The following is a 12,415-nucleotide window of genomic DNA, read 5'->3' as shown; positions in this document are numbered from 1 at the left end:
GTGGAATGAGTGTCTGACAGCATGGCACGCTGGTCTGTGCGTGCAGTCTTGGGAGGCCTGGGTTTGAATTCTGGTCATGTCAGTGACCAGCTGTGTGATTCACACCGAGCCTGTTTCCCCATCTGTCCCTCGGCTGCCTGCCTCAGATAGGTTATCGGCAAGGTCCCAGTTGTCTCACCCTCCTTCATTCTACGCATCCCTCCGTTCTATTAAATGAGTCTCCAAAGCAATATGAGAGCAGTATGACGTTTCCATTGACTTTGGGCTATATGTCATTATAAATATTAACAAATAAGACTTATAAAGGACACCTGTGGGCAGGTCAGACAAAGTACAAAAATTGTTGTGGGGCTGCAGTTTGAGGACAGTTTCTGCAGCCGTCACATGGTAGCAAAACGGTGTTAAGCAGTGCACGAGTCTGCGTCGACGACAGCCAGAGTCCATGCATCGGGAGGTTCACTCGGTTTGAGAAGGAACAAAGGGCAGCACATGCACAGCCCGGGCTCGGTGGGCGGGCGCGCCGGTGCAGTTCCTCACTCTCGCCACTAGAGGTCAGGAGGTTACCGCCTCAGGGTTGGAAGACGGGCCCGTCGGGGATTGGCTAGTGGTGGCGGTGGGCAGGGCGGAGACCTGGGCGCCTGGTGGGGATGCACCGCACGGGGCGACCCCCCTGTTACTGACAACTGATTTTGGAATGATTTTTTTTTTTTTTTTGCAACAGATTTCCTGTCTTTGTTGGGCTAATGGACCAGAAGAAAGATGCCTGTTTGAGGTGAAAGGCAGAGTCGATGCTGCAGCTTTTCAAAGTGCTTTTTCTTTAACAGAGATGCAGTGTGTACCGCGCCTAGGACAGGGCCAGAACCTCAGACCGGTTATCACTTCCGGCCGGGGCGGAGCGCTCCACCTTACACTCGAGCTAGCTGGCCAGAGGCCCGGCCTCCCAGCCTGACAGTCCCTCTAATCACCAGGGACCCTTTCAGGACAGCCTGGGGCAGTAGGTCCTGGACTGGGCGCCAGGAACCCTGGTTACTTGTCCCAGTCATGCCCTTTTCCCTCGCAGCCTGTTTCCCCATGTAGCTAATAAGGACATCACACTAGATGGGGTCCATATGCCCTTCCAGTTTTGCCATTCGGCACTTTCACATATCCACAGGCTGCTGAGGCCCCTGTCAAAATGAAGCATTCAGCAAGGCAAACTGGAGATGATACCTGGAGCTCACCCAGACACCGGGCCCCTTAAAAATGTTACCTGCCACCATGGCCCCAAGGGCTTTCCATTCCAGCTGGAGCACCAACTGAGAGAGGACCTTGATTAGTCCTGATGCCCAATCAAAAGGCCTGTGTCTGAGTCTCAAGTCACCTCCTACCCAGTTGTGTAACTTTGGCAAACTACTCAGTCTCTCTGAGCCTCATAGGGGAGGATGCTCTACTCTCCTCACAGGGTTAGGGTTGTGATGATTCATGAAGGCATTGCCTGTCAATTTCATGACGCAAGGCAAAGACTGCCGTAAGTTGAGGAAACCAAGTTTCTGTGAGCAACAAGGGAGGCTGGGTACTGCAAGGGGCTGCAGTTGTTCACTGCCAACTGAAAAGGGCTGATGGGCACTTGGGATCTGAACCAACACCTCTGGCCTTGGGTGGTGGTGCGCCTTGTGCTTGCAGCTGAAGGTTCAGCCCTCATGCCTGTGAGCCTAGTGTAGGGTAGGAGTGGAACTCCCAGCGCATGGGCCCGCACCCCATTGCCCCTGCAGTGTAGTGTCCAGCGCTCTGGCCTGGGGTGGGGGCCATGGATCCTGTCCCAGCTGTGCTAGGGCTGGGGGCAGGTCACCTTCCCTCTTGGCCTGTGTCCTCTCACACAACAAAGGGTTGAACATGGTGGGGCTCAGCAGCAGTTTTGAAACACCTTAGTTCTGCATTTGTTCAGCCACAGCTCCAGAAGGCTTCTTCATGCCTGAACCCCAAGACTGAGATGCTCTCAGCTCCTTCCTGGGGAGAAAGACTGGCAAGGCCTCTCAGCTCCTGGCTGTCCCAGAAACCAGGCCCTGGACTGCCACTGAACGCTCCTGAAAGGGACATCAGATCATACCACAAACAGGGCCAGGATGCTACAGGGAACCCTGAGGGCCTTGACTATCCTGCTTGAACCCAGAGGGGCTGGGGAAGGGAAGGGGTGCAGGAGGAATGTTTGCTTCTTTTCATGCCAGAGGTGCCCTTTTCTCTTCCCCATTGCAGCTGATGAACACTTAGGGTTTCCAGAGCCAGGAGCAGTCTGAGGAATGAACCTGACCCTGCGCCACCATCAGCTTCCCCATCTGCTACAAGCCCAGCCCCTGCCTAACAAATCTAAAAAACACCCACCTGGGCCCCAGCCCCTCTCCCCTCCCCCAGGATTTTACAGACCACTCCCAGTGCCTAGGTTGTTCTTCCAGCTCTGCCTAGAGACCTCTCACCATTTAAGTCCTTCTGAGGCACCTACTCCTTCCAGAAGCCTTCCCTGCCTGCCCATCACTGCAGGCACAAGGCTAGCTTGGCCTTCCTCAGTCCTGGTTTGCATCCGGCTCCCGGGCTACAAGTCAAGAGCTCACCCACTGGAGGGGCTTGAGTGAAGCCCTCACCCTGCGGCTTTCAGGAACTGCAGACTCAGCTCACAGCCTCTTTCCACCTGCCCAGCCATGCCAGAGAGGAATGGATGTGGTCGGAAGCTCCTTTGGCTCCCCTGTCCAAGTCCCGTTCTCCACTGCCCACAGTCTCCCTCATTTGCTCTCTCTGGCGCCAACCTGAGCACCCCGGCTGTCTGTACTCTGCCCTGCTGACTTCTAGAAGGCCCTTCCCACTGGGTGGCCAGGGCCTTCTCCTCCCACCGCCTGCCCCTTGCACCCTAGGAGGTGGAGAGCAGGCCCAGAACTCTGCCCTCCCATGTCCTTCGGAGAGCCTGGGTGCTGTGTCCACCAAATGGGGTTGCAGTGGCTCTGTGTCCGAGCGGGTATCTTGGATCTTTCCCAGCATGGGGGCCACAGCCCTTGGTGACAGCTGAGGAAGCCAGGCCAGGCCTGTTCGGGCCCAGGGGCCTGGGCAGTGGCAGCAGGCGGGCAGTCAGTCGCTGAGCGCGGCCCCTGGGAGCTCATTGGTGAGTGTGTGCCAGCGCTCAATCCGCTTGTCCTTGTTTTTCAGGCAGTCAAACCAGTGCTTCAGGCGCTCACCCTTGGCGTTGATGCCCAGAACCACGCCACCTGCAGGAGGGGCAGCAGGGATTCAGTGCCTGCCGGACCCCTGGGACTGGGCTCCTCTCAGATTCTGTGCTCTGACACCAGACTCTCACTGCCCCCCAGGCTGTGAATGTGGACAGTATCTGACCTCCATCCTCGCTCCTGCCCCCCTGGCCCAGGGCCCAGGGGTCCTGCCCTTCTTCTCCCGGGGCCCACTGCCCTGCTGGGCAGGGTGCAGTGGCATGAATTAGGGGCTGAGGAACAGGGGCCAGGAAGGGAGGGGGCAAGGCAGCCCCACTGTACACGGCTATTGTACCCACCAGGAACTCAGGGCCACATGGGCTCAGAGTCCAGCCCCGAGTGCTGGCCACCAGTGTCTTCATCATCCCAGCTCCCTGACAGACTGCCGTTTGGGCCTCCCAGGCCTCTCACCCACTCTGGACCTGTCTACTGTCACAGAGGGAAGGCTGAATGATGTTTGAGCCTCCCTTACATTTCCTCCAAGGCCATCACGGACGACCTGTGCCTCACCCTGGGGCACTGCTGTTGGCCACACCCAGGTCAGGGACACAACTAAAGTGTATTCCCAGTGTGCCCTCTTACCGATGAAATCATTGGATTTCCCAATGTCATAATCCCAAACGGTGACCTCCAGGGTCTTCTTGGCCAAGTCCCCATGTTTAATCTCGTAACAGAACTCCTGCTGGCCAGAAGGGGAGTGTTAGAGCCAAGGCCACGTGGCCCTCAGGGGTCTGCGATGGGGTGAGGGCTGGAGGGAGAGCGAGGAGGGGCAGGGTGGGCACCCCTCCTGTCACTTCTGCCTGAGGGCCCAGGACAGGTCCCTATTCCCTCAACCCACCTGTCCCTCTGTCCCTGAAGCTGTGATCTCCACCTGCCTGTGAACCCCGTTCCTGTGACTCATGGCACAAGAATGAGTCTTTGTCATCCTTGACTTCTGAGCTGGCTGTGGTGAACTCATCCTTTTTCAGGGATAGGGTGGTAGTGGGGCCTTTGAGATCTTCTTGCCTCAGCCTCTCCTAGTGCTGGATTACAGGTGTGCACCACAACTGCTGACTTTGTCCTTTGTGAACCCCTCTCTCCTGCCGGCTTCTGGGACCCTCTAACATCAGGTGCTTCTTCCGCCTGGACACAGCTCCTCAGCTGCCTCTGGAAGCCCTGGTGAGGCTCAGGCTGTGCTCAAGAGCTCTCTGCTCATCCACCAACCCTGCTCCATGCGGGACCCCTAGATCTGTCTCCAGCTGTACCCACCCCTGGGCTGAGGACCCTGACACTCACCTGGCCTCTGCTCTTTCTGGGGCCCTAGGGCAGCATGAATCCTCACGCTGCACCTAGAGCTTCTCTCTATCTTCACATCCTGTTCCAAACCCTGTCACCACCCAAGGAGCAGGAAGTCCCCTAACACTTCCCTCTTCCCACCCTACATCCGCCATGGCCACAGTCCCAGGTAGATCCATCGAAGAGCTTCCCCGGACCCCCATCTTCGTCACTGTGGCCTGGTGGGGCCTGGCATGGCCTCAGTCCTACTTCACAGCTGGGGCCCTCCTGTCAGCAGCCCCCACAGTGACCCTTGGAAGCCCGGGGTCCTCCAGGCCCCACCCTGGGACAGACCCAGTGCCCATCACAAAGCCCCAGCAGCCCTTCATACCTCATTGAACTCTGGGTTCAGGGTTTTCTTCTTCACTGCTGTCTTATGTTTGGATTTCTTGTCCACGTCTGGCTTCAGGTATCTGGAATCATAACCAAGGGAAGGGCAGGGGATGAGGAGGAGCCTTGGGGTGTAGATGCAGCCAGCAGGGATCAACAGAGCTTCTGTCTCTGTAACAATGTTTCCATCCTGCTTTTGTCTAATTACAGGAATCCTGACACAGCCTGGTGGACAAAGGTGAGTCAGTGGCAGCAGGAGGAGAGGCCATCAGGAAGCTCCCCAGAGCTCCTCTGTGCCCCGGGGAGAGGATGTTCCTTGCTTCTGGAAGTCTAATTTTTGCAAAACTTATATTTCCCACCAGAAAAACATTTTTAGCAGAGTTGGTTCCTTGCTCAAGAGTTTTTTTAAAAATAGCAGGTTTATTGATATATAATTCACATATCATAAGATCCATCTGTCTAAACTGTAGAATCTGTTTTTTCAGTACATCATCCCCAGAGCTGTGAAACCATCATCACACCCTCCTTGGAGCTCTGAGGAAGGGAAAGGCCTTCGGGGACTAACAAGGATGCATCCCTCAGGGAGAGGGGCACCAGACAGACATTCTTCCATCTGCAGGCCTCCACCGCTTAGACCCCTTCACCCGAGGCTCACCGTGTGGGAGTGAGTTGCCTAAGGAACACCGGTGAGTCTCAGGTGTGCAGAGCCGGGTCTTTGGAAGGTGCTGGGTCAGGGTGTTAGACTCATCAGAGGATTCACTGGCAGCTGAACTCAGAGCTGAACGTGTGGTTTGAGGCGGGGTTTGCCCGGAGGCGGGGCCTGTCCCGAGGCGGACCGGAAGGTCTACTCTTCTCCTCTCTCTCTGCTTCCTGGCTGCCATGAGGGGAGCAGATCTCTTCCCCCATGTCCTTCCACCATGTTTGCTTGGAGTCAGCCGCCCATGGGCTGAATCCTCTGAAGTTAATACCCTTTAAGCTTTGAGTGTTGGTATTGTGCCCCAGTGACAGGGAAGCTGATTGATACAGTCCCCAACTCTCCTTTGCAGAACCTCTGGCCCTGTCCTTGCATAGACAAGTGTGCGACACGTGCCTCCCCTGCTGAATGTGCTCTGGGGTCAGAAGCACGTTGGTCTCACCCACCCACAGCTTCCTGGCACCCAGCCCAGTGGCTGCCCTGGGTGGGTTAGTAAACTGAGTGCCTGAGTTCCCAGAGGTGAAATGACAGCCGAGGGCGTGTCAGGGTCAAGCTTCTTGTTTCATTTACAAAACCGCCCTCCAGAAAGGCTATGTGGCTGACACACAGGGCCCCTGGCGAAGAGCTACCACTTTAAAATATTTGCTGGTATCTCACTGTTATTTTACTTTGCATTTCAGAATTGCATACATAATACTGGTTTACTATAGAAACGGGAGCGTATGTGTTGACAAAAGCTGAAGGTAGGAGAGAGATGAGGATATTTGTCCATACAAATACCTGTTTGTAGCAGCTTCATGTAACACCCAAAACTGGAAACAAGCACATGCCTTTCAGCTGGTGAGCTGATCAACAAGACTTGTGGCTTAGCCACAAGATGGAAGACTACTCAGCCCTAACAAAGGCTGACCTGTTGGTATATACAACCTCAGGGTCTGATGTGGAGACCAAGCCAGAGCAAGAGACAACACACCATCCAATATCTTTGTATGAAAATATGGAAAAAACAACACTACCAGGACAGAAAACAGGCCAGTGGGTCAGAGCCGGGGAACTTTCTGGGCTCTCTGTATCCTTTGCCCTTACATCCAACCAAGGGCTGAAAATATTTGAAAAAAAAAATTGCATCTGTACTGAGCACATACAAACGCTTCTCTTCCTTGTCATTATTCCTAATAGAGCATATAGACTATTTGTGAGCCAGGTGGGTAGCACATGCCTGTAATCCAAGCTACTCAGATGGCTGAGGCAGGAGGATTGAAAGTCTGAGGCCAGCCTGTCTCAAAAAATAAAAAGGAAAGCGAGATGTGGTGGTGCATGCCCGAGTCGGGACTAAGCCGGAAGATCAAGAGTTTGAACCCAGGGAGGGGGATGTCGCTTGGTGGTAAGAGTACTTGCCTTGAACTGGGGTTCAATCCCCAGTACTGTGAAAAATGAAAAACAAAACAACCACTTTTCCATAGCATCTATATTGTATTAGGTAGTACAAGTAATCTAGAGATGACTTAAAGTATATGGAGGATGTGCACAGGGGATGTGCAAATACTAGGCCTTTTCATGAGTGTAAGGATTTTGAGCGTGGATGGATTTTGAAATCTTCAGGGTCCTGGAACCATTTCCCTTTGGATACCAAGTATCAACTATATTTTTTATATTCAAGACTGTATGTATTGCAAGCTTCAAACAGGGAGAACTTTACTGTATGTAAGTTAACTTAACTGAAAATCGGGGGCTTAAATTCACTCAGAAATGGTGGAATTTGTGTGTGTGTGTGGTACTGGGGATTGAACCCAGAGCCCCTGCACTGAGCAGATGTTTTATAATTCTGAGACAGCATCTCTCGCTTCCTAAATTGCTAAGTTACTCAGAGTAGGTTTGAATTTGTGACCCTCTTGCCTGGGATTATAGGCTTGGGCTGCCACAGCCGGCCTGAATTCTTTTTTGGTACTGGGATCAAACTCTGGACCTTGTGCTTTTGAGGCAGGCACCAGAACCACTGAGCTAAATCCCCGGCCCTGGCCTGAATTCTTGATGATGAATTTCTCTTCCCACATTGGCCACGTTGCTATGTGTTGGTGGTGTTTCCTATGCAGCATCCTATGCTGGTTTGCCCTGGGGTGAGGAGCAGGGACAGGGGAGTCCTGCAAAGTCGGATACAATGCTCCGGAGCTCCTGTGCCCTCAGCCTGGACAACTTGCGTTCACCTGGTGACTCCTCACTGAGTCACTAGGCTGCCAAACAGACACTGGCACCAGGCCTTTGGCGATGTGCAGTGCCTCTCGGGGCCATCCTGTCACACCCCCAGGGGTTGTCCTTCCCTCTACTGCAGGGCTGTTCCCTCCCCAAGCCAGGGCTCCTGGGACCCCTCAATGCCTGTTATGGCTTGTATTTAAATGTCCCCCCAGAGCCTCATGTGAATGAGGTGGGGCTTCTTCAGAGGTGGCTGAATCTAGAGTGTGTGATGCTGGGATTAAGCGTGTGTGGTTACTAAATCAATCCACTGATTGGTTTGGCACCACCCTAATCCTGGTACCCTGGATACTATATAAGGGACAGAAAGAGGCTTGTTTTCCCTCTTATTCTTTTGCTACCTGCAGTCTGCCATGAACAGCTGCCTGTCTGCCACGCCACCCTGCCATAGAGCCAGCTGGTTATGGACTGAAACCTCTATAAACTGTGAGCTCAAGAAACCTTTCTTCCTTTAACTTTGGGTGTCTAGTATTTTGTCTCAACAATGAGAGAAAAGTAACTAAGACAGTGGCCTTCTGGGCAAATCCCCCAGAGGCCTGCCGCATGGTTGTCAGGACCCTCCTGCTCTGGCCACCCATCAGTGCCACGTGGGGTACTCTACACAGTGATCTGATGGCCAGGGGCTCCTAGAAGAATGCCCTTGATGTTCCAGGTGCAAAGGCCAGAGCAGGAAGGAGCTGCTGAGGGTGGCACAGCAAGTTGTTTCTAGTTTCCTCAGTTTCCCCTGGTAGGAAACATCAGTAATAAAGAAGTGATTGTAGCTGGGGATTTAGTTCAGTGGTTTCGCTGCCTGGTGCACAAGCACAAGGACCCGAGTTCAATCCCCAGTACCAAAAAAAAAAAAAAAAAAAAAGTGATTGTATAGGCTGTACACAGTGACGGCCCTGGCACACAGTACTCACTCAAGCAACACATGGTAGCCATTATTATCATTCCATCATGCTCTGAACATCTGGGGCTGGGATTAACTTTCAGCCTGGGGAAACTGAGGCAGGTGTCACCAGGGATGAGGTTTATAAAAATGATGATGCAGACAAAAAGCTCCTTGGCATCGGCCCCCTGGCTCCTCCTTTGTTTTCTTCTGGGGTCCCAGGACTTGGTCAAGGAGACAGCCGAGGGGTGCCCCTGGTCTATGAAGGGGCCTTTCAGAGAGGGGAACCAGAGACCTGAGCAGCAGTCCCTGTCCTGGCCAGAAAGTTTTACCCAGACTGAGGGGTTTAGGTGAAGTGTGACTGTGATGCAGGAGCTGCCCAGGGATCTGCCCACCTTTGAAAGGCCAGGTGGACCTGGCTGGGGCTGGGGTGTAGGATGTGGCTACAGGGGCCCTGCAGCTCCCACACCAGCTGTCCATGGCCTAGCTTGGTGCAAGGCCTCGCTTGCCTGAGGAAGCCAGTACAAGGTGAGACCCTGGTTTCTGGGTGACCCAGTGAATGACCTGGAATTCCTGCCCACCTGCCAGGTAGGCACTGAACATGACTTAAACTGTTCACGCCATTTGGGCCTCAGATTATATTTCTGTCTGAAGGGAAATCTAGCATTACAGGGGAAGGCGAAGGCTCCCTTCTGGCCTCCGCAGTCCTGCTCCCCTCCCTCGCCAGGGACCACTACTCAAGAAGTACCCTGCATGGTAAAGAAATGCAGTGGTCTCCCAGGGGAGGTGTTCCAGGACAGCCCAGATACCGAAACCTAGGGATGCTCAAGTTCACTTATAAAATGGCTCAGTATCTGCAGATACCCCACACAATCCTCCTAGATACTATACTTTACGTTGTCTCTGGATTACTTATAATACCCAATATCCAATAGTATAAGTGCTGCTATGTAAATAGCTGTTACACTCTATTATAGAGAATAATTACAAGGGAAAAAGGTCTGTACCTGTTCAGTATAGATGGAGTTCCCCCACACCCCAAACGGTATTCCTGGCCCAGCGCTGCTGGAATCTGTGCATGTGGAGGGCTGACTATCTAGGAAACAGTGACCAGCTGTGGGCACAGTTCTGCAGTCGGCTTTCTGGCTCAGCATGCTTTGGAGAGCTGTCTATGTTAATCTGTCTAGTTCTAATTTATTCCTTTAACCATGCAGTACACCACTGTATGCATGTGCCACATCTTATGCATCTATTTTGCTGCTGAACATTTGGAGATTTCCAGTTTATTGCTATTACAATGCTGGCACACACAGCTTCCCACCTGTGCTTGAGTTTCTAGGATACAAACCTGTAAGGAAGATAATGTGGCCATCAGGTACACACATTTTCCAACTTTCCTGGAGACTGCAACTTTCTCTCCGGTGTTATAAAAAGTCTGCTGACTGTCTTCTAACACTTGCAGTTTCTTCTTACATTCAGGCCTCTAAGCCACTGGACCACAATTTTTTTTTTTTTTTTGTGGTACCAGGGATCGAACTCGGGTCCTTGCGTTTGTGAAGCAGGCGTCAGAACCACTGAGCTAAATCCCCGGCCCTGGACTAAATTTTTTAAAAATTGTTTTGCTTAAATTTTTTTTCTTTTGAAATAGGCTCAATAATTTGCCTCGGCTGGCCTCGAGCTTGTGACCCTCCTGCCTCAGCCTCCTGAGTGGCTGGGATTATAGGCATGCACTACCACACCTGGTGTAATTTTACATGTATTTTTATTGCACCTGCATGTGACTGTGACCTGTAACGTGAGATCAGCTGTGAAATTTTGTATCTGTAGTATTATGTTGGGACTCAAAAGTTTTAGATTTTGAAGCACTTTAGGTTTCTGGTGTTTGGGTTGGGATGTTCCACTTGTACTCCTTCCTTTTAGTGGCTCAGCCATACTCCATGGTATGGATAAGCCCACATTTTGTTTCTCCACTCATCAGTGGAGGGACATTTGAAGTGTTTCCACTTTTAGCAACTATGAATAATGCTGCTACAAACATTCATGTATACATTTTTTTGTCAACAAATCTTTTTTTTTTTTTTTTGGTACCAGGGATCAAACTCGGGTCCTTGTGCTTGCGAGGCAGGTGGTGGAACCACTGAGCTAAATCCCCGGGCACATATACATTTTTTTGTGCATGTGCATTTTTAGTTCTCTCTGGTATAAATCTAAGAGTGGAATTGTTGGATTATGTGGTAACTCTGTTTTAAATTACCTCCCACCCCCAATCCCAGTATTGGGGATTGAACCCAGGGCCTGCACATGCTAGGCAAGCACCTTACCACTGAGCTACACCCAGGCCTTTTTATTTTGAGGCAGGTCTTACCACGTTGCCCAGGCTGTCTTGCAATCCTTCTGCCTCAGCCTCCCAAGTAGCTGGGATTATAGGCATGCATCACCACCCCTGGCTTGTGTTTAACTTTTTGATGAACTACCAGTTGGTCTCCAAAAGGCTGCAACAATCTTGACATATGATTTTAAAAGTGACCAGAATATGACAGGGACCACTGGGCATGGTGCCCCAGAGTTGTGGCACGAGGAGCACTGGGCTCCCTGTGGGACCACAGACTCCAGCATCTGGGCCTCCTCTGTGTCCCCTTAGGCCAAGGCCATTCCAAATCCTACCTTAGCTCCTTTGTGCCCCACAGACCCTTCCCCTCCTTTCTGCAAGTCCCTGCATCAGGGGACATCCCTCTGGATGGGGATCCAACCATCTTTTTGTGAAAAGCCCAGGGTAGTGAAGATGGTCACTCTGGTGCCCACGCCACCCATCTCCAGTGGCCGCTGGACCCCCAACCTGAGCCTCTGAGCCCAGAGCACAGCCTGTTTGGCCAGATCTACAGCTCTAGGTCCCAGATCACTGGGCATGGCTCCCAGTTAGTGCCTCTCCTTAGTGCCACCATCACTGGTAGGGCTGGGTGGACCCTTAGCTGCACCTGTGGCCTCAGCACAAGACTGGCGCACTTGAACAGTCCCAGTGGTCTCCTTTGCCAGGTTGCCCAGCTTCCCTGCTACCCCTGGCCCTGGCTCCTTGTGTCCCCGCCTCCAACCTGCTTGTGATGCTGGGTCCCACAGTCACAGAGAGGCCTGTCTGTGGCATTAGGAGACAGCTATTCTCTGTGTGACCTAAGGAGCCACTTGGCTTCTCTGGGCCTCAGTTTCCCCCTCTGTATAATGGGCTGGCCACACTTAACCCCTCAAATTGCCAAAGGAGCCCTTAAGAGAACAGGCCCCTGTGAGCATGGTGTCCCTGCCCGTCAGGTGCCCCTCCAGTGCTGGCCATGCCCAGCCACAGTGCCAGACACTGTCACTGGGTGAGGAGGGGAAGCAGGTGGCAGGCCTGAGCTGCACACTCACGTTTTCACATAGGGGTCCGAGTAGCCGTTGGCGTCCATGGCAGCCAGATGTGCACACCGCACGATGCCCACCAGCAGGCCCTGCTTCTGCGAGCTGTACTTGAGGGAGATAAGGATGCGGCCTCGCTCCTCCAGGGACTTGTCTTCCGTCTTGTCCACCTGTGGGGCAAGCAGTCACTCACTGTTCCTGGCCCTCAGCTGACAGGCCACTGAAGCTGCCTGACCCTGGCCCACTTGCCACCATACCAAAGGCCTTGTCGGGAGCCCCTGGAGAGTGGTCACAGCCTTGTCCTCTGTGGTCTTTCTGCTGTCTCTCCCCTCTGAGGATGCCGCC

General features: G+C 52.9%; 1 protein-coding gene and 1 long non-coding RNA gene across 2 annotated transcripts in view; one reads left to right on the top strand and one right to left on the bottom strand.

The window, feature by feature from the left end:
- Positions 1-232: 232 nt before the first annotated feature.
- The window catches only part of Doc2b (double C2 domain beta), a 31,317-nt gene continuing 19,134 nt past the window's right edge, over positions 233-12,415 (bottom strand). The window contains exons 6-9 of the mRNA XM_004857114.4: positions 12,083-12,240; positions 4,873-4,954; positions 3,810-3,906; positions 233-3,230 (exon numbers count right to left, since the gene is read on the bottom strand). Of these exons, the coding sequence (XP_004857171.2) occupies positions 3,094-3,230; positions 3,810-3,906; positions 4,873-4,954; positions 12,083-12,240 (474 nt within the window). The 3' untranslated portion in view covers positions 233-3,093. The remainder of the gene's footprint in view (positions 3,231-3,809; positions 3,907-4,872; positions 4,955-12,082; positions 12,241-12,415) is intronic.
- On the top strand, positions 4,212-5,536 carry LOC110344383 (uncharacterized). The gene is made up of 3 exons (XR_002386956.2): positions 4,212-4,385; positions 5,082-5,109; positions 5,357-5,536. It is a non-coding gene; the product is annotated as an uncharacterized LOC110344383 (long non-coding RNA).

This window comes from Heterocephalus glaber, unplaced genomic scaffold (genome assembly GCF_053883595.1).
Source record: "Heterocephalus glaber isolate CG9 unplaced genomic scaffold, H.glaber_assembly_v1.0 deba00001564, whole genome shotgun sequence".
Taxonomy (NCBI): Eukaryota; Metazoa; Chordata; class Mammalia; order Rodentia; family Bathyergidae; genus Heterocephalus; species Heterocephalus glaber.
The sequence above is the reverse complement of the archived record's forward strand: the minus strand, read 5'-3'. Positions and strand labels throughout refer to the sequence as shown.